The sequence below is a fragment of the Sus scrofa genome, chromosome 5, assembly GCF_054392235.1.
Source record: "Sus scrofa isolate SSC_HxYL_T2T_F1_AM1 chromosome 5, Sscrofa_HxYL_maternal_Yorkshire_Landrace_v2.0, whole genome shotgun sequence".
NCBI lineage: Eukaryota > Metazoa > Chordata > Mammalia > Artiodactyla > Suidae > Sus > Sus scrofa.
In genome coordinates, this window is record NC_139387.1 from 94,124,155 (window position 1) to 94,149,643 (window position 25,489).

A 25,489-nucleotide genomic window follows, 5' to 3' on the forward strand; every position below is an offset into this window, starting at 1 on the left:
TGTTCCTCATTTTTTTAACTGGTTGGGTAAACATTCTGCTTCTCAACGGTGCAATTCTTCTATTTCCATACCCTTTCTGAATGGAACACTCTTTCACCACTCTGCTGGTTTTCTTGCCAGCAAGTAAGCAAATTCTGACATGTGCTGAATGTCAATCTATCTAAGAAAGCTTCTTTTTAACAGTATCTATCATGAAACAAAAGTTTCAGAAAACACATTTTCACTTACTCTATGTGATGCATTCTGATATTACCTTCTTATATTTAGTTTCTTTTTAAAAAATACTACTTCTGACCCACCATGCTGACTGCATGACCTATGACTATTCTTGAAATTGCAATTTGAAAACGACTGCACTAAATTCCCCCAAAGAGACCATGGATTTATTATTTTTAAATATATAGGGAGTGTCTGGCAAGGATTTGACTTGGAAAGGGTGGGAAGGAGAGTAGTTTCAAAATGTGAGAAATAACTTTAAGTGTTTCTGGGGAGTGATCCGTTCAATTTTCTCTTTTTCGTATGAGTAGGAGGGATGTATAATTGACCAAGAGTGAGCAGCAGGTTGCCACCCGGAGGGAGCAGAATGAATGGGCAGTTAGTTGGGAGAAGATGCTTGAGAGCAGAGGCGGGCCCGGGGGTTTCACCATCTGACACAGGTCGCATGAATTAAGGAGGAGCAGAAGCTATCAGAGGCACAGCTAGAGGGAATAGCACTCAAGAGCTGGGGAGTGCAGGAGCAGACCACTGCAGGGGGCAAACAAGCAAACAAACATACAAAAACAACAAAAAACCCAACCAGATAAAAAGTGCTGAACAGGGCAAAACCATATGGCAAATGTTTTATGGGAAGAAGCCTGAGGCTCTTCTTAGAGCCATAATCAAAAGAATGCTAATAGTGGCAGGTTCCTCTGCAAAAGGCTAGTGACCAACTGTCCTATTTTTCTTAAAAGCTTGACCCCTCTTCAAAACTCTCCCAGAATATGAATCTTTGTTCTTTCTCCAAGAGTTCAGGCCCATATTGAACTGCTCCCAAATACCCCCAAATCCTCTCCAACTAGCCCTATTGCAATGGCTATGCATGCATATGAACACAGATATGAATAAACAGAGTCAGAGAAAGATATTAAGCATTAAAATAAGGAGTTATGTATGTGATAGAAATTTGTAAACATTTAGAGACAAAACTAAATTTTTTTCTGCTGTGCACTTTAATTTGCTGGTTAGGTACAGTCTACTCTCTTTTCTGTATACTGTTGGCAGCTAGGGTATCTAAAGAAGATATTGTTGGTAAACTTTAAAAGGTGCTTTAAAATAATTCCTACCAAGTGTACTACCTATTTGATGTTATTAAATTTTTTTTTGTTTCTATTTTTTGGTTTGTTTTATTTTTAAAAATAATTTATTTATATATTTTTTTCTTTGTACAGCATGGTGACCCAGTTACACATACATGTAAACATTCTTTTTCTCACGTTACATGTTCCATCGTAATTGACTGCACAGACTTCCCAGTGCTACACAGCAGGATCCCATTGCTAATCCATCCTGAAGGCAACATTCTGCATCTATTTACCCCAAGCTCCCAGTCCCTCCCACTCCCTCCCCTTCCCCCCCGGCAACCACAAATCTGTTCTCCAAGTCCATGATTTTCTTTTCTGTGGAAAGGTTCATTTGTCCTGTATATTAGATTCCAGATATAAGTGATACCATATGGTATTTGTCTTTCTCTTTCTGACTTACTTCACTCAGGATGAGAGTCTCTAGTTCCATCCATGTTGCTACAAATGACATTATGTCATTCTTTTTTATGGCAGAGTAGTATTCCATGGTGTATATATACCACATCTTCCTGAACCAATCATCTATCAGTGGACATTTGGGTTGATTCCATGTCTTGGCTATTGTGAATAGTACTGCAATGAACACGCAGGCACATGTGTCTTTTTTAAGGAAAGTTTTGTCTGGATATATACACAAGAATGGGATTGCTGGGTCATAGGGTAGTTCTATGTATAGTTTTCTAAGGCACCTCCATACCGTTCTCCATAGTGGTTGTACCAGCTTACATTCTTACCAACAGTGGAGGAGGCATCCCTTTTCTCCACACCCCCTCTAGCATTTGTTATTTGTGGACTTATTAATGATGGCCATTCTGACTGGTGTGAGGTGGTATCTCATGGTAGTTTTGATTTGCATTTCTCTAGTAATCAGTGATATTGAGCATTGTTTCAAGTGCTTGCTGGACATCTGTATATCTTCTTGTTGGCTTTTTTGGTGTTGAGTTGTATAAGTTGCTTGTGTATTTTAGAGATTAGGCCCTTGTCAGTTGCATCATTTGAAACTATTTTCTCCCATTCCGTAAGTTGTCTTTTTGCTTTCTTTTTGGTTCCCTTTGCTGTGCAAAAGCCTGTCAGTTTGATTAGGCCCTATTGGTTTATTTTTGCTTTTATTTCTGTTGCCTTGGGAGAATGACCTGAGCAAACATTTGCAAGGTTGACATCAGAGAATGTTTTGCCTATGTTCTCTTCCAGGAGTTTGTTGGTGTCTTGTCTTATATTTAAGTCTTTCAGCCATTTTGAGTTTATTTTCGTGCATGGTGTGAGGGTGTGTCCTAGTTTCACTGATTTGTATGCAGCTGTCCAGTTTCCCAGCAATATTTGCTGAATAGACTGTCTTTTTCCCATTTTATGTTCTTGCCTCCTTTGTTGGAGATTAATTGACCATAGGTGTCTGGGTTTATTTCTGTGTTCTCTATTCTGTTCCATTGGTCTATGTATGTCTGTTTTGGTACCAGTACCACACTGTTTTGATGACTGTGGCTTTGTAATATTGCCTGAAGTCTGGGAGAGTTATGTCTCCTGCTTGGTTCTTGTTCCTCAGAATTGCTCTGGCAATTCTGGGTCTTTTATGGTTCCATATAAATTTTTGGATTGTTTGTTCTAGTTCTGTGAAAAACGTCCTAGGTAATTTGATAGGAATTGCATTGTATCTGTAGATTGCTTTGGGTCATGTGGCCATTTTTCTGATATTAATTTTTCCAACCCAGGAGTATGGAATATCTTTCCATTTCTCTACATCTTTTTAAATTTTCTTGATTAATGTTTTATAGTTCTAGGCATATAAGTCTTTCACCTCCTTGGTCAGGTGTATTCCCAGGAATTTGATTTTTTGGGGGTGCAATTTTAAAAGGTATTGTATTTCTATATTCCTTTTCTAATATTTCATTGTTAGTATACAGAAATGCGACTGATTTCTGAATGTTAATCTTATATCTTGCTACCTTGCTGAATCTGTTGTTCAGTTCAAGTAGTTTTTGGGTTGAGTCCTTAGGGTTTTCTATATATAGTATCATGTCATCTGCATACAGTGACAATTTTTCTGTTCCAGATTTTCAAGGGAAGGCTTTCAGCTTTTCTCCATTAAGTATTATATTTTCTGTGGGTTTGTCATAAATGGCTTTGATTATGTTAAGGAATGTTCCCTCTGTACCCACTTTGGTAAGAGTTTTTATCATGAAGGGATGTTGGACTTTGTTAAATGCTTTTTCTGCATCTACTGAGATGATCATGTGGTTTTTGACTTTTCTTTTGTTAATGTGGTATATGATGTTGATTGATTTACGTATGTTGAACCATCCTTGTGAACCTGGGATGAATCCCACCTTGTCGTGGTGTATGATCTTTTTGATATGTTGTTGGATTTGGTTGGCTAAAATTTTGTTGAGAATTTTTGCATCTATATTCATCAAAGATATTGGCTTATAGTTTTCTATATTGGTGGTATCTTTAGTTTTGGAATTAGGTTGATGGTGGCATCATAGAATGTCTTTGGGTCTGTTCCTTCTTCTTCAACCTTTTGAAAAAGTTTAAGGAGGATGGGTATAAGTTCCTCTTTGTATGTTTGGTAGAATTCTCCTATGAAGCCATCTGGTCCTGGACTTTTATTTTTAGGGGGTATTTCTATGACATATTCAATTTCATTTTTAGTGATTGGTCTGTTCAGTTGATCTATTTCTTCTTGATTCAGTTTTGGCAGGCTGTAGGTCTCTAGAAAGATGTCCATTTCTTCTAGGTTGTCGAATTTATTGGCATATAATTGTAGATAGTATTCTCTCATCGTGTTTTGTATTTCTGTTGTATGCATTGTGATTTCTCTTTTTCATTTCTCATTTTGTTTATTTGGGTTTTTTCTCTCCTCTTCTTGGTGAGTCTAGCCAGAGATTTGTCTATTTTGTTTTCCTTTTCAAAGAACTAGCTCTTGGTTTGATTGATTTTGTCTATTGTTTTTTGAATCTCTATTTTATTGATTTCCTCTTTGATCTTTATGATTTCCTTCCTTCTGTTGACTTTAGGTTTTGCTTGTTCTTCTTTTTCTAATTCATTCAGGTGGTGGGTTAAGTTGCCGATTTGAGATTTTTCTTCTTGAGGAATGCCTATATTGCTAGGAACTTCCCTCTGAGCACTGCTTTTGCAGTATCCCATAGATTTTGAGTGGTTGTGTCTTCATTATTATTTGTCTTGAGGCATTTTTTAATTTCCTTCTTGATTTCCTCATTGACCCACTGGTTTTTTAGTAACATGTTGTTTAGTCTCCATGTAGTAGGTTTTTTTCTCACTTCTTTTGTTATTAAATTTTGAAACAGAATAATAATGTAAAAATCACTTCATATACTACTAATAACAATAAATGAAAGGACTTAATCTCCAAAATATACAGAAAACTCATACAGTTCAACAACAATAAAAAACAAACAAATTGAAAAGTGGGCAGACAACTTAAATAGACATTTCTCCAAAGAAGTCATATGGATGACCAGTAGGCACATGAAAAGATGCTCAATATCACTAATTATTGGAGAAATGCAAATCAAAACCACAATGAGATACCACCTCACACCAGTCAGGATGGCCATAATTAATAAATCTAGAAGAATGTGTGCAGAAAAAGGAACCCTCCTACACTCTTGATGGGAATGTAAATTGGTACAACCACTATGGAGAACAGTATGGAGGTTCCTCAGAAAACTATAGAACTACCATATGACCCAGCAAAACCACTCCTGGGCATATATCTGTACAAAATTATAGTTCAAAAAGATACATGCACCCCTATGTTCATAGCAGCACTATTCACAATAGCCAAGACATGGAAACAACATAAATATCCATCAACAAATGAATGGATTAAAAGATGTGGTGCCTATATACAGTGGAATACTACATAGCCATAAAAAGAATCAATTAACACCATTTGCAATGATGTGGATGCAACTAGGGATTCTTATACTAAGTGAAGTAAGTCAGAAAGAGAAAGACAAATACCATAGAATATCACTGATTTGTGGAATCTAAAATATGGCACAAATGAACCTATCTACAAACAGAAACAGACTCACAGACATGGAGAACAGACTTATGGCTGCCAAAGAGAGTCAGGGGAGAGAGTAGGATGGACTGGGAGTTTGGGGTTAGTAGATATAAATTATTACATTTAGAATGGTTAAGCAATGAGGTCCTACTGTATAGCACAGGGAACTATATCCAATCTCTTGAGATAGATAATGATGGAAGATAATATAAGAAAAAGGAATATGTGTGTGTGTATATATACATGAGTGTGTGTATATATTTGTCACTTTGCTGTACAGAAGAAATTGGCACAACACTGTCAATCAAACATGGTCTAATAAAAAAATAAATGACAACTATTTAAGAGTTTATATGACTATTTCTAGTTACAGATAAGGGTAAAACCATGATATAGAAAAGTTAACTAATCTACTGAAGATCACAAAGACAGAGCTGGGATTTGAACCAGGTAGTCTGATTTGCTCAATTCCAAGGGTTCTAGAGTCTGGGCTCTTAACCATTACAGTAATGTAAGCAAAATAAATAAAAAGAAAACCATTTCTAGTAAAACTGTGCAAAGAGAAGGTCTCAAAAGTGGCTCGTGAAAGAGGTCAGAATTTTGGGGTGGGGGGCAAACTGGCGTCATATGGAAGTTCCCAGGCTAGGAGGTCACATCAGAGCTGTAGCTGTCAGCATACACCACAGCCACAGCAATGCTGGGATCCAAGCTGCATCTGTGATCTACACCACAGCTCACACAATGCTTGATCCTTAACCCACTAAGCAAGGCCAGGGGCTGAACCTGCTTCCTCACGGATGCTAGTCAGGATCATTACCAGTGAGCCACCATAGGAACTCCTGAGATTAGAATATTTTTAAAGCAACATCAGTTCAACTCACAACAGCAACAATGGAAATGAATAGATGACATTTTCAATCTACTTAAAGAAAATATTTTCCAATCCTGTATTCTCTACTCCATAAAAATTTATATCACAAATAAATGTAAAACAATTTTATCATGCAAAAAAAAAAAAATTGAGAGTGTCTGACTCCAGAAGATGCTCACCAAAAGAAATTCCAAAATATGCACTTCAACAGAAAGAAGTGATGCTAAGTGAAATGTCTAAAATGCAAGAGAGGGCATAGAAAACAAAGTGAATGGGGAATATGTAGAAAATTCTAAAGGAAAATAACTTTTTTTTGTCGTTTTAGGGCTGCACCCATGGCATGTGGAAGTTCCCAGGCTAGGGGTCAGATCTGAGCTGCATTTGCGACCTACACCACACATCACCGCAATGTCAGGTCCTTCCCCACTGAGCAAGGCCAGGGATTGAAACAGCATCCTCATGGATACGAGTCAGGTTTGTTATTGCTGAGCCATGATGGGAACTCCAAAAATAACTTTTATAAAACAATTAAAATAACATTATTTTGGGTTAAAAAAGAAAATGTTCAATATCATATAAGTCATTAGAGGAATAAAGACATTCAATTTTAGATTTTGGTAAGTATATATAGTTGTCCTGAGGGCAATCACTAAAAGCACTGAAAAAGAGTGCACAATTTCAAAATTCAGAGAGGAAAAATAATTGAAAATAATCCAAAAGAAGGAAGAAAGACAGAAAATCTGAGGAAAACAGAAAATCTAAGACAAGTAGAAACACAAAATAATATCATACATTTAAAACTAAATATGTTAGTATTTACATTAAGTGTAAATGGATTAACGTCAGTCAAAATACAGTAATGTCAGGTTGTGTTTTAAAATATTCAAGTGTATACCTTTAATAAAAAATACAATTAAAACATAAGTACACCAAAGCAAAATGTTGGAAAAAGAAATATTATGAAAATAACCACAGGAAAGTCATTTTCCTCTAGTAATATCAAACACAGCAGCCTTTGTGAGGGAAGAAGCATTATTATGAAAATGTTAGAAGTCACTTCAAAATGACAACATACTGAATTCATCAGGAAGTCACAATACTTAGCAATCTGATTATACCTAAGAACAAAGCCCCTGATTATACAAAGCAAAATTTGACAGAACTATAAGAAAACAAAAAACAAAAACAATAGCAATCTTAGAGATTTGAATGTTCAAATCTTAGTATAGTTGACCCTTGAACAACATGGGTTTGAACTGCACATGTCCTACTCTAGGAGAACTTTTTCGATAAATACTTTCTGTTTCACCATACAATCCACAGTTGGTGGAATCCACAGACGTGGATGTGGAGCACCAACTATGAAGTCACACATAGATTTTCCATCATGTAGAAGGTCAGCACCCTGACTCCTGTGTTGCTCAAGAGTCAACCATAATTGATTTAAAAAAATAAAAAGGCAAGCAAAAATAGAAACATCCGCGAGAATATAGAATATCTGAACAAAACGACACAAACTGACCTACTGGACATATCTGAACGCTGCCTCAACAACTGAAGAGAGCACATTCTCTTTAAGAGCAACGGAGTGTTTATACAATAAACACTTTCCTGGATAAAAAGAGCAAGTTCCAACCAATATCACTCATACACAGCATTTGTTATTATCACAGAACAACACAATCTAGGAGTAAACAACAGAACGTAACTATGTAAACTTTATATAGTTTGTAGTTAAAAAAAAAAAAAAAAACACAGGTTGAAATGACCCTTAAGTCAAAGAAAAAATCATAATGGAAATTTAAAAAGTTATTGTAAGCAAAAGATGATGGCAATACTACAGTGAAAATTGTGGGACAAAACCAAATCAATGTTTAGAGAGAAGTTTACAGCCTTAAACTGCAAATATCAGGGGAAAAAAAGAAGTAAATATTGAGTTAAACATCTATCTCAAGAGGTCAACAATTAGGAATACACACACACACGCACGCACGACAGAAGAAACCTTGGTGACCGCGGCCAAGAAAAAAATGCACAAATAACAAATACAAGGCGTGAAAAGGGGTACTTCACTATAAATACCTCAGATAGATTAAAAATATGAGAGAAACTTTAAACGAAATGGAGAAATTCCTGGAAAAAAGCAACTTAGGCAAAACTGACTCAAGAAGAAATAGAAAACCCCACTGTTCCATAAACAGGGGTGATACATAAAATACTTAAAACTTGCTTTGACACAGGCACCAACCATTTGAAGAGACATTAGCCCAATCAGGACTGATGCCAGCTCTGTTAGCCAGTATATTCGCACTATTGCTTAAAGATGGCCTGTACCTACCGAGAATTACATCACTAGTCTTACGTTATTTCACCATGAAAACACAAGCATTTTACTGATGCACTTGTAGCCAAATACTTGAGGAAAAAAAGTTATGCCAGACCTACACAAATTTCATCACAGAACAGAAAAACATGATTACATTTATCAATGCATTTTATGAGTCTAGCAAAAGCCTCATAGAGAAAATATCTGATAAGGACTGCATAAAAAGGAAGTTTTATAGTCCAATATTACTCGTGAAAACAGTTGCAAAAATCCAATATGTAACATTAACAAGCTGAATCCAGTAAAATTAACACATCATGACCAATTTGAGTTTATCTCAGGAACACAAGACAGTTTAATATTATAAAACCAACCACCATATTAAATGACACATCGAAACATTATCTTAATAGATATAGTAAAAGATTCATAATATAAATTCCTATCAAAGTGGCAGCAGGAAAAATTTCCTTAATGTGATAAAGACTAACTACAAAAAATACTAAACATCATATGTAACAGTGACACGCTGGAGTGTTTCACTTTAAGTTCAGGAAAAGGGAAAATCATCAACATGAATCAGACTTTCCCAAGTTTTTGAGTAATTTTTACATTCATTCTACTAGGCAATATAGACTCTAAATTGCTGTATATTTCTATCTATACAATAAGAGGACTTTCTCTACTCAAGTTATAATGGTTTCATTAAACTTTGTATCCAAATGTAAGATTTACCTTATACTAATTATGCTACATACCATAGGTTCTGTTTCCTTTGGAGGTTTTTCCAGGGGAGGAATGTACCACTGAAAGCAAAGTTCTTTGTTTAAAGCTTGTGTTGCCATGACCGATGATACCACCTCTCCGTATGATGGGCTGGTAAAAACCTTTAATGATGAATCGGAGTATAAAGAACTTTCATGACGTGACTGGAGAAGAAACAAAAGCAGAGGTTTAATTGCTGGGAATAAACTTATTCAATATTTAAAACATCCATTGCAGTTCCCATCGTGGCTCAGTGGTTAATGAACCTGACTAGTATCCATGAGGACGAGGATCTCAGGTTTTGCTCAGTGGGTTAAGGATCTGGTGTTGCCATGAGGTGTGGTGTAGGTCGCAGGTGCAGCTCGGATCCCACATTGCCGTGGTTGTGGCTGTGGCGTAGGCTGGCAGCTACAGCTCTGATTCGACTCCTAGCCTGGGAACCTCCATATGCTGTGGATGTGGCCCTAAAAAGACAAAAAACAAATGAACGAACAAAAAACACTCATTCGATTTTCATTCAGTATTGACTACACTGGAGATACAGGATAGAGATACAAAAAATATACATCTGGGAATCATCTCAGCTTATTGTATGAATGTAGGTCTTAAAACAGCCCCTGGAAAACACAGAGAAGTTTCTTCTCTAGAAAAAATCACGCTTCAAAATCCAGTGGACTTGACAAATGTTTTCTGCTTTTGTAAATATCCAAGAATAAAGATCTAGAGGGAAAAGGTCCGTGCTGTCATTTCCGCCTCAAGGTTGTCATGCAGTCTAAGAACATCTACTTTTCTTCTGGTTTATTTACTGGTGAACACACTGAAGTGGGGTTACAATTTATTATCTATTTGCCAATAGCATTTTTTGCAGTACTAAATGCAAAATGAGACAGTTTTTGTTCTAAGAGGTTAAAATCCATTGCTCTCACTCCCTCTTTATTATCTTTTTGTGGCTGCACCCATGGCAAATGGAAATTCCTGGGCCAGGGATCAATTCTAAGCCACAGCTGAGACCCATGCCACAGCTGTGGCAACAGCAGATCCTCAACCCACTGTGCCGGGCTGGGGATCAAACCCACGCCACTGCAGAGACAATGCAGGACCCCTAGCCTGCTGCACCACAGCAGAAACTCCTCTCATTTCCTCTTTAAATGAATGGGGCTGGTTTGTAAGTTTCAGCCTTGGTGAATCGGAGCCCAGGTCATTTGATGGAACTTGGTCCCTAAATCATGAGTTTTTAAGAAACATAAATGTGTAGGCTGTACTGGTGATTTCATAATGTATTTACTTGTTGATTGCTGTTAATGAAATAAGAATCGAGCCAGAGAGATAATAATGAGGATAATAATATCTCAATGCTTAAAAAAAGGACTTTCTTCAATAGAGTGCAAACTATTTTCAAAATTAACTTCTTGTTATTCCCAAGATTATCGTTTAGTAGCTGGAAAGCAGTTCCAGTTTCCTAGACTCTTGACATCTAAGGCATTGCAAGGCTTTATGACCAAGGAGAACATGTCAACGGCTAGAAAGACATTCCTGGTGTTTCTTAAGACTTTGTACCTCTCATTTCTGAGCCTATTCAGGATAAAACAGCAAACCGTCAATGTGAGGCTTCAAAATAAAATAAAAAGAGAAATAAATACACTCACCTTTCAAGTTATCTACTGATTAAGTAAAAAAAAAATGTCTTGACTGAAAGGTAACATTAAAGGTGAAACTTTGAAAAAAAGTCTATCCACTATCACAAGATATCATAAGCCAGAATCCTCATTTATTAGCACCTTGATACAAAAGCATACCCAAAATACACAATAAATAAGACTATTAGCATTAAATAATCATTTTAAAGTGCTTAATTAAGATTAATGCTATGTCAGGCAGTTTACCCAACAAGTCAGGTAAGTAATTGACTCCAAAAAAATTTCTCCGAGTTCCTGTTGTGGTTCAGGGTGATGAATCTGACTCGTATCCATGAGGATGTGGGTTTTAGCCCTGGCCTCAATTAGTGGGTTAAGGATCCAGCATTGCTGTGAGCTGTGGTATTGGTTGCAGACAGGGCTCAGATTTGGTGTTGCTGTGGCTGTGGTGGAGACTGGCAGCTGTAGCTCTGACTCAACCCCTAGCTTGGGAACCTCCATATGCTGCAAGAGCAGCCCTAAAAAAAAAAAAAAGCAAAAATGAAAACAAAACTCACATATATATATATGTATTTACATAAAATATATTTATATATATTTTTAGCAGCACCCATGGCATGTGGATGTTCCTGGGTCAGAAATCAATTCCAAGCCACAGCTACAGCCTACGCCACAGCTGTGGCTACGCCAGATCCTTAACCCACTGCACCAGGCCAGGGATCAAACTCGTGCCTCCGCAACTACCTGAGCCACTGCAACTGGATCCTTAACTAACTGCACCATTGCTGAAACTCCTCTCATTTTTTTCTTTCATATCTGAGTGCTTTTCAGAGGTTCTGACAACTATTTTAGCAGATAATTCATATTTAATAACTAAGTAGTGGAAACAAAAAGCAAGTACCTTCTGTTTCAATATATACAGTGTTTTAGCATGACGGCCTAGTAATAACAAATTGTTACAGAAGTCATTATTAAAATAGGCATTTCATTTTCCTAGTTCTTCTTAAAAACATCATATTTAATCGTGAGTGGGATTGATTTCATAAGCTAATTGATGGGCTATACAGTGAGTACTTTTGATATGTTTGATTTATTCTTTGAAAGCCATCGAACAAGAGACCTAGCAGGAGCACTCTTGCTCGCTGTCATCCTATAAACAACAAATCACTTTGCACTAATCAGATATTTGACCTTACTCCGTCTGCCGCAGGCACAGAGTCTAAACATGAGTAACTCAGCATTGTGCACGATTTTAACCGCATCCTCTGTTTTTGGAATTCTTAATGTAATTTGCTTGGCACCTTTGTTTTTCCATCACAAAGCTTCAACAGACTTGACGACATGCAGACTCACAAAGCTGATGAGCTAGACATACAGCAGCTCTGGAAAGGCATCTACTTCTTTGTGGGGAAGACACGGGTTTAGGTATCGAATTATGGACAGAGTTTGATTGAAATAGCTCCCTGAGTGATTAAAGGCTCAAAAACGTTATTATAAAAATCAGCCAAGCTTGGATTTATTATTTTTTTTTAAATCCAAAAGGCTTCATGCTCGTTAGCTGTCTACCCCAGTGGAACGAACACATGATTAGGTGGCTTGCACCTGTCAAGCAGGCAACAGTGATCTCCAGAGCTGATTACCCTGGGAGAATGTGACACTAATTCTACCCCCCCAAAAAGAGCAAACAGAGTAAAGCAGCTCTTTGATAACACTACTGCCACGAGAAACATCACATGTATTTACACGGTATTCAGGGCTCTGTGTTTGGAGCCTCATCCTTGGGAGCTGGGTAATGAGAGGCTGCCCTTGAGAGTGAAATACACAAGCAAAGTTCCTTTCAAAACCGTGTTTAAGAAATCACACATATTAGTGTCCAAACTCTCAATAAAATATTCACAAGAGACATCCACTGAAACTCTAGTTCTCAACCTTCCCATTTTCTCTGCCCTGCTTCACAACTCCTGAGGCGTCCGGGACATGGGGCAAGGTAGTCTTGGTTCCTAGGACAGCTGACTCAACTCCAGTATTAGATGGAAACACGACCTCCCACTCCCACTGCTTTCTGCCCTGGGTGGGGTGGGGGGGCATGAACATTACATTCCCGGCCTTTCCACTCCCTCTCACCCTCTCCCTGGAGAGTTACCTGACTGATGAATTTGAGAAAAGGAATTTTGGATATGCGTCATTCTGCTCTCTCGTCTTTGGAGCATACTGTTTGCAGGGAGTGAACATTCTCTGCTCCTTCATGCAGCACATTTGAAAGGGTTTTCCATCCCCACAGATTTAAGGAAGCTGTCACGACTCCCCTCCCCCGCTCCCCAGAAAAAGCCTGGATGGGTAGAACTGTCAGCTTTGCCAATCACAACTCGGATGAGCATTTACTGTAAATATAAACTCTATGACTCAGAAAGTTGAGTATTTTTTTAGTCCCAATATAGCTTACTCTTCTATTTCTCAAATGAGATAGCATCTGGAGCAGGAAATGGTGGGGTGGGGGGCTGCATATTAGGCATCCCAATACCCCCGTATCCAGGAAGTAATATGAAAAAATCCTCCCATGTGGATTCTAACACACAGCCTTGGGGGCGACTCCATAACCCTGAGAATCACTTCTTTGAATGAATTCTTAAATATTCCTCAGAGGGTCTTTCCACTACTTCTACTACTTTTAAAAATCACAGTTTATGAAGAGTCACCCTATTCTCCTGTTCTGAGTGATTTTTTAAAAATGTATTACTATTTACCCCAAACTAAGGTTATTATATTCTAGCAGGATAAGATGAGCAAAGATCCCAATTTGGAACAAGCCACATTTTCAGGCCACTTCCCTGAGAGAGTTGACAACAGAAACACGAAGGGGTCTGGTATGGGCAAGTCTGTAACTGTAAAAATTAAAGTGCTATATGATGAGCCCAATGTCAAGATAATTCAAAATAAATGAATGATTTTTTTTCTAGTTTTGAAAGAATTCTATGCACATGACTTGACTTCTTCATCTCACAAATACATAATGGAAACTTACACTAGGTCCTCTTAAATTTTCTACTAAAATCTCAAATTCTGTATCTCGGAGCAGAATATACCAGGCTTCTCCACCAACATTCTCACCCTCCTGCCTCCACTGTATCTGCTAATGGTGTCACCACGCTCTGAGGATCACAGACAGAGGTTCCAAATGAGGGGGAAAACTTTGATCATTCCCTCTCCCTCACTTTCCATCTCCAAAGGGTCGCTTGGTGGTTTTGTTTTCAATTTTACTTAAGCAAGATCTTTTAGGGGAGTTCCCGTCATAGCTCAGTGGAAATGAATCCGACTAGGAATGATGAGGTTGCAGGTTCGATCCCTGGCCTCGCTCAGTGGGTTAAGGATCCGGCGTTGCCGTGAACTGTGGTGTAGGTCGCAGACGCGGCTCGGATCTGGCTCTGCTGTGGTTGTGGTGTAGGCCTGCAGCTACAGCTCCCTAGACCCCCTAGCCTGGGAACTTCCATATACTGCAGGTGCGGCCCCAAAAAGACAAAAGATAAAAATCTTTTATATCCATCTCTTCCTCCCCATTCCTATGGTCATAAACTTGGTTACCTTGTCATTGCTTTCCTGGATAACTCCTTTTCATTTGTACTTGGCCGATCAGCCCTACACACTATTGATGGTAGAACTAACATTTTAATTTTCCTGTTCTTTCTGCTATTAACCCTGCCATTTTCTCTTAAAAATCATCCCCAAAGTGCAGCAATGTCTCCCTACTGCCACACCGGGACTATGTCCAGAGGCTATGCCCCCTCCATCCCCAGTTTCTCGGCCCACTAACAGTGTCTGGCGTAGTGTTAGCAGTCAACACGTGTTTGCTGAAAATGCCAAATTTGCAACAAACCTTTGTTTTTACTAAAATGCTTTACTTTTTCAGCATCTTTCAGTTCATTTATTTTGGTAGTTTACTGCAACATCTCTATTATCCAAGACTCTAGTAGCTAAAAAATGTCTTCATTCATCCTCCTCTTTTTATGTCTTTTCAATAGGTAACTTCAAAGAGGCTTCCATATTGCATATGGGGAAAGCGTATTCAATTTAATAACACTTACCCCCCCCCAAAAAAAAATTCAAACTTTTAATTTACTTTAAAAATTTCCCCTCATTATTTATTCACACTCATGATTGCAAAGAATACACAAAATGAATGGTTCTTATTACACATTTAAAATATAAGCACCTTGTAGCACAGCGGGTTAAGGATCCAGGGTCTACAGCGGCTCAGGTCACTGATGTGGCACGGGTTCAATCCCTGGCCCAGGAACTTCCGCATGCCGTAGGTGAAGCAAACAAACACAAACACAAAACCAAAAAAACTAAGGGTAGTGAAATTGGACACAGATTTGGAAAGCCTCAGTCTCGTTTCCCTGTAGAGTGATGATACTGAAATGTGTATATCTTGGCAAAAGGGTTCCCTGAGACACGTTGTTATGTGCAGGAATATAGAAAATTCGGAGACATTCTGAAGATTTATGAGATCAGTAGAACAGAACATTTGATAACAGAAGGTCCAGGGTGTTTGGCTGGCTTTTCAACGTGGTAAGAAAGAAATGAGCTTTCCCCGGAACTCCGAGGGAGCTAGAAACCGTTGTGCCGGCACTGATGTTAGTTAATGTGCTTCTTTCAGACACAGAAGGATCATTCTAAGACAGTTCCCAAAAGCAGAGAATGTTTTAAAATATTACCTTGCTTGATGAGTCATATATGATTTTTTCTGAAAAAGACAGATTCTCTGTGACTTGAAGTAGTTCTATTGGAAATTCATCAATACAAGAGGCAGAGTACAGCTGTAAGAATCTTTTCAGGAAAAAATGCATTTCTTTTTGGCGCAGCATGAACCCAGAGTTGAAAAGAGAAGTCAGAAGTGTGTCATCTGGCAAAGACATTCCGGATCCTGGCTTCCGAGAGGCTTAAAGGAAAAAGACAAAAATTAGAGTCATGCTAGAGAACAGAATGGACTCAACACTGTTGGCCTTCACCCATTAAGCACATTCCTCTATGTTCTCACTTCAGCTAGTGGCTGCCCATGACCTTCCTCCATCTTTCTGAGCTGATACACTAATAGAAGTGCTTCTTGCCACAGAAAGACAGGAAAATCTCAGAAGCATTCGAGGATCCTGCTTCTGGTTCCAAACTTAACAGTGCAAAATAGTCTACCTCGCTCTCTTATTTGGTGTTCCCTCCCACTTCCCTAAAAATCTTAAAGTAAAAATTTAGGTGCAGGGAATTTATTTGAGAACCGATCTTGTGAGAGAATGGCGCAAGTTGGCCAGAGAAGAGGCAATGAGAGTGAGCTACCCATGGGCTACGGCGATGGACGAGGAGGGCTCCGTGCTGCTGAGGACCTCCTGACACAATCACATACAGTTGTTCCTCCAGGAAACTGGGAAGCTGGAAGGTTCATCTCCCAGTTCCCCACCTCATGAGCTGCAGGTTACTCCTAGGTATGTGGAGCCCCCTGGTACTTCCAGGCTGCCTTGCCTGAAGGCTGGGCGAGCCTCGGTGGCTTCAGAGAAAGCCCAGAGCAGAAAGCAGTAAAATGTGGGCAACTGACATGGGAAATACCACCAGGCGAATCAGAAGTCAGTTGAGCTGAGATGGCGAGGGCATCTCTAGGGGCCGTTGTGCTGGCAAATGCCCACTGCCTCTGCTACTCAATGCCAGGCCCCATCACAATGCCCCCTTTACCCAGCACCTTCCCGAGTGCTCATCTCTCTACTGCTAACTCCCGATAACCATGCCGAGCCACTCTCACTGCCTGTTTGCCCTGCTGGCCTTTCCGTCACTGGACTGTGGCATGGGTTAAAAGTCTCTTCCAACTGTCTGCACTGAGAAGCAATGCTGGATCACCAATTTCACAGGCACAGATAAATGCCTTGTTCACAAAACCGCATGATGGACTGATGTGAAGCAGGTGGTATACGTTTTTTTGGATATTCTCTAGACAGCATCAATGATTTCCAAAAAAACCTCAACCAAAAACTTCATGGAGTTAAATTTCCTTTCTCTTTACATACTGGATACTGGAACATTATCTCCTTAGAGCCAAAACTTCATCTTGTTCATTTTTTTTTTTCATTTAAAAAAATTTTATTGAAGTATCGTTGATTTACAATGTTGTGATAATTTCTGCTGTACAACAAAGTAATTTAGTTATACATGAACACATATCCATTCTTTTTCACATTCCCTTCCCACGTAGACCATCACAGAACACTAGGTAGAGTTCCTTGTGCTACACGATAGGTCCTTGTTGGCCAGTCATTCATTGTACCACAGTGCGCATGTGCCAATCCCAAACCCCCAGTCCATCCCGCCCCGATTACTTGTCCCCTTTGGTAACTATAAGTTTGTTTTCAAAGTCTGTGAGCCCATTTCTGTCTGCAGATAAATTCATTTGTATCCTTTTTTTATATTCCACACATACGTGATATCATATGATATGTGTCTTTCACCGTCTAACTTCACTTGGTATGATAATCCCCAGGTCCATCCAGATTGCTACAAATGACATTATTTCATTCACTTTTTGCAGCTGAGTAATATTCCATTGCACATATGCGCCATACTGTCTTTATCCATTCCTCTATTTATAGACATTTAGGTTGCTTCCATGTCCTGGCTAGCGTATATAAGGCTGCAATGACCCCTGTGGTGCATATATTTATCTCGTTCATTTTAAAAGCTGTCACATTATGGTCACTCCGATTTGTAACTGTTTTGAGCCACAAGCCACTTTGGCAGTCTTGGAGGAAGCCTTTGGACACCTCCTTCTAAGGATATTTTTAAATATATTGAAATACTGTTTTATTCAAAGGTCCATGTAGCTCAGGTTAAGAACCCCTGTCATTTCCATCTTCTGATGAGAGGTCACTCAGAAAGTGTTAAAAGTATTTTACAATTCTAAGGAAGAATGACTTATACAACCACTGGAAAGGAATATATTCTTTCGTAACACATTAAAAGCTTACCTAGCAGCTTGCTCACATTATTAATTCTTTGCAGGTGAATATAGTAGCGCAGCAGAAGAATCCATGTAATATCCACTTTAGATGGGGGCTTTGTTCCGGCATCTGCATTCTCATGTGTATCATCACTTGGGCAAGAGTCTGTGTAGCCCGTCTGGAAGACGACTTGGTAGTTATCTGAAAGTAAAAAAGTTTGGAATACAAATATGCTTTCCTTGCAAAATACCCATATGTGAAAAAAGAAAAGCACAACTCTTAAAGGATTGACACTTAAGACTGCATTCAATTAAAACAATTTTGTTTTGTAACACAAAAGTCACCAACACAAAGTTAAACAACTAACCATAGACGGAGAAAAGATATTTAGAACATAAAAATTATTTTTTCTCTACAATGTAATTAAGAAGAAAAAGTCAGATAGTCCAACAGAAATGTGGGCAACAAATTTCAACAGGCAATTCATGCAAAAGGAAGCTCAAACAGCCAAAATTTTTAGTATCATTAAAAAATCAGGGAGTTCTTTTGTATGGGGGGTTAAGGATTCGGCACTGTCACTGCAGTGGCTTGGGTTGCTGCTGTGGTGTGGGTTTGATCCCTGGCCTTGGAACTTTTACATGCTGTGGGCACAGCTCCCACCCCAATCAGGAAAATTGCAAGTTAAAATGAAATACCATTTCCTATTTCTCAGGAATTAACAGAAACTAAAATCTGAAAATAATAAATATTGGTAATCATGTGAAGAAATCAGAATTCCCATACGCTACTTGTGAAAGCAACTTCCTCTTAAGGTCTAAAAAAATTTTAAATGAAGATACTCATAAATGTGCCCCAGGAGTCTTGCACAAGACACATGGCAGCACTGTTTGTATTATTTAAAGGAAATAAAAGAAACTTGAAGAAATAGAGATTAATCTGATGGCATTTAAAATGAATCAATTAGACCTATAAGAGAGAAACTGCAGTCTGTGGGCCAAATCAGGGCCATGCATGTTTACGTGTGATCCATGAACTAAGAATTTTTTTTTTTCTTTTTACGGCCGCACCTGCAGCATATGGATATTCCCTGTCTAGGGGTCAAATCGGAGCTGCAGCTGAGGCCTACACCATAGCCACAGCAGTGCAGGATCTGAGCCGCATCTGCAACCTACACTACAGCTTAAGGCAACATACTAAGGAACCGTTACGAAAAAGAAATAGCCGTGTTTGAAGTTTTCAGATTTCGGCCTTATCCATAAGTAGATCTAATTCACTCAGTCTACAGATTAGACTGAGGTTGAGAGAAATTCAACAGTTTGACAGGATCGGGGTGTAAGCTGCAACCTCGTTATTAATATTTCATTCTCTTTGTAGCAAAGCAATAATGTGTGCTTCTAAGAGAGCTGCCATCCCAGCATCCTGAACCGGGGTGGACTGAGAGGCCGAGCAGTGTCCAGAGAAAGAAGCGGTGACCGGACGCTGCTGCGAGACTGCCCTGTTTTGTCGCCCAGAGCCTACTTAGGGGAATTCTAAGGAAGACCATGCACCTCGGCCGAGATCCAGGCCACAGTCCAGAAATCTGATGAAGCAAAATCCCACCAGGCACAAAGGCAATAAAAATAAGAAAAGAGTCTCTGGGCATTAAAAAAATCCATCTGATGGTTTAACCTCAGGGAAAACCATTTTCAGACTGGCAAATAGTCTGGGACACCTCTTCTCTGGGAGCTAAAGAAAGAGGTGGTGTCAGGCACTAACTCCTCAGCGAGAGTTGACTCACTGCAGCAGAGTGAGCTGCTGCGTGAGGGTGTGATTTCAGAGGCTTTAGGAAGACTGCTCCCACCCCCATCAGGTTAAATTTAATGTTCTTCATCGCCTTTAGCTCCCCTCATGCCAAGCAAAATTAGATGTTGTTGCTGCTAAGATATCCTTCGGAAAGTTAGATTTGACTTCCTCGCTTCTTAGATCCTATGTATGTGCTTAGCACACAGGAAGCAGTCAATAAACACTTTTTTTGAATGCATAAATGGTGACGGTTCAATATTTATGCGACTGCTGATTTCACTTAGGGGTCCCCGTTATACTTTGCTAACCAACAAAGAAGATTAAAAACAGTAGTGAGGTCAAGTTTAACTTCTGCTAACCTCTCATTCATTTAACAAATCTTAATATCAAAAATTGCTATGTGTAAGCAATGCGTGGTATTTTTGTAGATGGAGCAACAAATCAAATAGATAAAGTCCCTGCCTTCAGGAAGCTGAGGACAGTTTAGTAAGAGAAAGAGCTCAAACACACACGTGCGCATAAACACACACACACACACACACACACACACACTCGAACTAAAAGAACAGGAATTACATCAGAGTGTAAGAGTGAGTCCACATTTTAGAGGGTTAGAGAAGGTTCCTTAAATAAACAGTCCCCCAAGGGTCTCATTTGAAATGGGTGAACTGGTACACAAAAATCAGGGAAAACCATTTTTCTTCACAGAGCCCTGCATCCGAAATGCAGCAGTGGATGGAGCAGGGCATGTACGTGTGGACAGTGAGACGGGGACCCTCTGTTTCAGCAGCTGGACCCTAAGTCCCCTATCTCCTCCCAGGAGTTCCCCAAACTATTGTCCTTTTAAAGATAAAACCCAACAGATCACTACAGTTAAATCTCTGAAACTTGATGACACATTATGTATCTAAGACTTTTATAAAATGCCTAACATTCAAACATACCACGCAAATAATCTGTGTATGAGGACAAAAGATCCATGGTGGCAAATTCTGGGATATGTGGTAATGCCCCTTGGCTAACTTTATCAGTTCTAGCATTCTTCTTTCCAATAAGCAGGTTAATTGCCAGCACAGCCTCGCTGACCTAAAATTAATGCATAATGAGAATTCATAAACAGAAACTTTCTGATTCATAGATTATCCATTAGGTGAACAATGTGAAAAGTGAACTCATAAAATAATAATCAGTATACACTGGGGAAAAAAATAAAGACAACCGGAAAAACCATGTGTGATCCCCAACATGTCAGAGTCAAACAAATCATGAATGTTGACAATTTACTCAATAAATAAGTCACGTAAAATAACCTCACCTAGCTATTGAAAATATTTGCCGAAATGTCAAATATGTGCACATGTGTATCTGGAAGTAATTCCAGTGCCTTGTTTCTTAGAACCTATGCAAGTGCAGAGCACACAAGATGCATTCAATAAATATTTTCCTTTTTCTTCTGTTCAAATTTTATTTTATTTTTTTATTACTCAAATGAATTGATCACATCTGTAGTTGTATAAGGATCATAACAATCTGATTTCACAGGATTTCCATCCCCCTACCCCCTAAACTGTCTCCTCCGGAGACCATAAGCTTTTCAATGCCTGTGAGTCAGCATCTGTTCTGCAAAGAAGTTCAGTCTGTCCTTTTTTCAGATTCCACATGTCAGTGAAAGCATTTGATGTTGGTGTAGTAAATATTTTCATTAAAGGAAAGCTGAAGCAAACAAAACCAAGTCTGGCTAATCGAGATTAAAAACTACACAGATAAAGAGCATTTCTAATCATCCCAAAGAAACATAATTGGTGCAAATCCCACAGAATGTGCAAGTTCCCTTTCTCTTGGGTAGATACACTGTGTTGCCTTAACAGATGTAACAGTAAAAAGAAGAATTAAATAAAAATCACACCAACCTGCATAGCAGCTCTTATTGCAATCCAGGCAAATAAACTGTACATTTCATATTTGTTTACTGTGGGTTCTTTAACAGAACTACGCCTTCTGGGAACAGCCTAGAAAATATGGCAAGTGTTTTGTGATAAAGATATCATACAGGTTCAAGATAGATTTTCTCATCTTCAGATGAGATTTTAGTGGAACACTATGCAGCCATTAAGAAGAATAATACAGATGCATCAATTGATGTGAAAAGATATTCAAACTACATTAGGGAAAGAAAAGTACAGATTACAAAATAGCATGCAAAGCATGATCCCATTTTTAAAAACACAGGTACACACATATATTCCCTGTATACACAAGCATGGAAAAGCATCAACAGTGGTTATCCCAGGTTTTAAGGGTGACTTGATTATCTTTTATCTCTTTTGGTGATTTTCTATATGCGTTTACATTATTTGAATAACAATAAAATAAACACAGGTGGCATTTTTAAGTAAATGCTATTTACCATTTTAATAGAATATACGTTTTACCATATAAATTGAACACATTGTATTTAAAGATGTCAGAAACCAGAACATTACTTCAAGGTTTTTGATAGATATTTGCTATCAGTTTTCTAACTACAAAATTATTAAAGGGTTGGCTGTAATCTGAAAATCCCACAGAATAGCAAAAAGTAACATTGAGAGGAGGTACTTTTAACATGGGTATGTGTGTGGGGGTGTTCAGTTTTTAAGCATAAAAAAGTCAATACTGCAGAAGCAAACAGAAAGAAACTCCACCAGCAACAAAGCATCTGTCTGCTTTATATTTTAGAAATAGTAATAGTCAATTGTAAAGATTTAACTAATCTGGAAAAAACTATTCAGTTAGACTGCTCATTCTAATTTTTGATGCTCATATCTTGACCTAGTCTTAAAATTTTCCAGAAGACTGCAGAATAAAACACACAGTAACAAAAATTCTCCCCTGCCCCTTTTTTTTGCATCCAGCTATAGGACTCCCAAGGAAAAGGAAATGCAGCAAGTATTGCTAATGCCAGAGCAGGAAATACAACATAAGTGTGGCCTGGCTGAGATCAAGGGTTAAGCTTGGAGGTATGTGATAATTGGAGAGATCTGGCCACAGGGAATCGACAATCTAAGCAATACAACCCTGTCCCAAGACAGGAAGACCCTAGTCACCAGTTGTAATGAAACGACTTGGGCTCTGGGTAGCTGTTGCCAGCTTACTGACTATATAAGTTTGGGTAATTCACCTACTTCATTCAGGAAACAAGGCATTAAGTGATGATCAGAATAACATTAAATAGGTATATTGTAAGGACAATTAGGGACACAGACATTCAAAAAAGAAAGCTCATTTTGAATTAAGAGTAAGACTCTTATTGAGGTCAGCTGTGGGCTCAGAATGGAAAAATTGAGACTGGGAAAAAAATACGGCAGGCATTTTTTTAGAGGAGGAAGTGTTCAACATTGCATAGGAGATATGACTTACGCAAATCAGCAAAGAAAAAGGGGAAAAAATGCATCTAGATAGGAAATGAAGTTAAATTATCTTTGTTTACAGGAGACATGACCCTATGTGTAGAAAAGCCCAACACACACACACACACACACACACACACACACACACACACGTGCATCTTTAGAGTTTAAAAATGTGTTTAGTGAGATCACAGGATATGAAACACAATACTTATAAATCCAGTGTATTTCTATGTATCAGCAATGAACAATCCAAAAATTAAATTAAGAAAATATCCATTTACAATAGAAATAAAACAAAAATGTACAAAATTTGTACACTTAAAAGTAAAAGGCATTATCAATGATCTAAATAACCATTTAGATATTTAATAATATCTAAATAACTAAATAAATGAAGAGAGAGTTCATATTCATGAACTGGAGAATTCAACATAGTTAAGACGCCTATTTTCCGGAGTTCCTGCTATGGTTTAGTGGGTTAAGAACCCAACTAGTATCCATGATGATAAGGGTTCAACCCCTGGCCTCTCTCAGTGGGTCAAGGATCTGACACTGCTGTGAGCTGCAGTGTAGGTCACAGACGCAGCTCAGATCTGGCATTGCTGTTGCTGTGGCATAGGCCGGAGACTGCAGCTCTCATTTGACCCCTAGTCTGGGAACTTCCATATGCCGAGGTGTAGTGCTGTAAAAAAAAAAAAAAAGCCAATTTTCCACATTTTGATCTATAGATCTATAGATTCAACACAATCCCTACCAAAATTCTGTTAGATTTTCAGCAGAAATTGACAAGCAGATTCTAAAAGGTATATGAAAATGCAAAGGACTCAAAGTAGCAAAACAATTTTGAAAAGGAAGAACGTACTTGGAGGACATCTACTTTAACTAAAAGGTCCACAGTAACCAAGACAGTGGATATTCACATAAAGGTAGATTTTTTTTTTTTTAATTTAATTTTTTGGCTGCCTGTGGCTTACAGAGTTCCCCGGGGCCAGGGGTCAGACTCCAGCTACAGTTGCAACCTAAGCTGCAGCAACAGCAGATCTTAACCCACTGTGCTGGGCCAGGGATTAAACCTGTGTCCCGGTGCTCCCAAGACACCACTGATCCCCTTGCACCACAGCAGGAACCCCTAAAGGTAGATTTTTAGATCAGTGGAATAGAACTGGGAGGCTAGGAATAAATATTTATATTTATGATCAATAAACTTTTTGACAAAGGAGCCAAGGCATTTCAATAGACGATAGTCTTTTCAACAAATGATGTTGGAACAGCTGGATTCTATGCACAAAAATATGAGTTTAAGAGTTCCCGTCGTGGCTCAGTGGTTAATGAATCCGACTAGGAACCATAGGGTTGTGGGTTCGATCCCTGGCCTTGCTCAGTGGGCTGAGGATCCGGTGCTGCCGTGAGCTGTGGTGTAGGTTGCAGACACAGCTTGGATCCTGTGTTGCTGTGGCTCTGGCGTAGGCTGGCGGCTATAGCTCCAATTAGACCTCTAGCCTGGGAATCTCCATGTGCCATGGGTGCAGCCCTATAAAGCCAAAAAAAAAAAAAAAAAAAAAAGAATTTAGAGCCTTGACTCACACTTTACATAAATATTAATTCAAAATGAATCATGGCCTTAAACATTAAAGCTCTAAAACCTTTAAGAGTTCCTGCTGTGGCACAGTGGGTTAAGCATCTGACTGCAACATCTCAGGATCCTGAGGAGCCGCATGTTTGATCCCTGGCCTGGTGCAGTGGGTTATAGTATCTAGTGTTGCCCCAGCTGCAGCACAGGTCGCAGCTACAGCGCCCATTGAATCCCTGGCCTGAGAACTTCCATATACTTTCTTTCTTTTAGAAGAAAACATCAAGAGAAAATCTTCAGCATGTGGGGTTAAGCACAGAGCTACCAAAACCATAAATGAAAAAAAAATGGTAAGCTGTACTTTATTAACATTAAAATTTTTTTGTTTCCAAAGATACCATTAATAGTATGATAAGACAAGCCACCAACTGGAAAAATATATTTGCAAATTATATATCCGATAAGAGATATACAGCTTATCACTTACATATACAGAAAAATTCTTACAACTCAATGATAAAAAAGATAACCCAATTTAGGTTATGAGCAAAGGATGTGAACAGACATTCTCCCAAATAAGATATACAAACGGCTAATAAGCATGTGAAAACACCTCAATATCATTAGCCGTCAGGGAAATGCAAATCAAAATCACAATGAAATACTACTTCTGGAGTTCCTATTACGGCTCAGCAGGATAAGAACCCCATATAGTGTCTGTGAGGATGCAGGTTGGACCCCTGGCCTGGGAACTTCCATACATTCAAGGTGTAGCCCCAAAAAGGAAAAAAAAAAGAAAAGAAAAAAAAAA

General features: G+C 38.7%; 1 protein-coding gene across 14 annotated transcripts in view; it reads right to left on the reverse strand.

The window, feature by feature from the left end:
- The window catches only part of CFAP54 (cilia and flagella associated protein 54), a 312,009-nt gene that overhangs the window by 57,315 nt on the left and 229,205 nt on the right, over nucleotides 1-25,489 (reverse strand). For all 14 annotated transcript variants that reach the window (XR_014804323.1, XR_014804322.1, XR_014804320.1 and 11 more), the window contains 5 exons: nucleotides 21,627-21,725; nucleotides 20,661-20,802; nucleotides 17,962-18,135; nucleotides 15,676-15,899; nucleotides 9,323-9,493 (listed from right to left, as the gene is read on the reverse strand). Coding sequence is in view for 9 of the 14 variants with exons in the window: in XM_084957512.1 (XP_084813638.1) it covers nucleotides 9,323-9,493; nucleotides 15,676-15,899; nucleotides 17,962-18,135; nucleotides 20,661-20,802; nucleotides 21,627-21,725 (810 nt within the window). In the remaining 5 variants the exon portion in view is untranslated. The remainder of the gene's footprint in view (nucleotides 1-9,322; nucleotides 9,494-15,675; nucleotides 15,900-17,961; nucleotides 18,136-20,660; nucleotides 20,803-21,626; nucleotides 21,726-25,489) is intronic.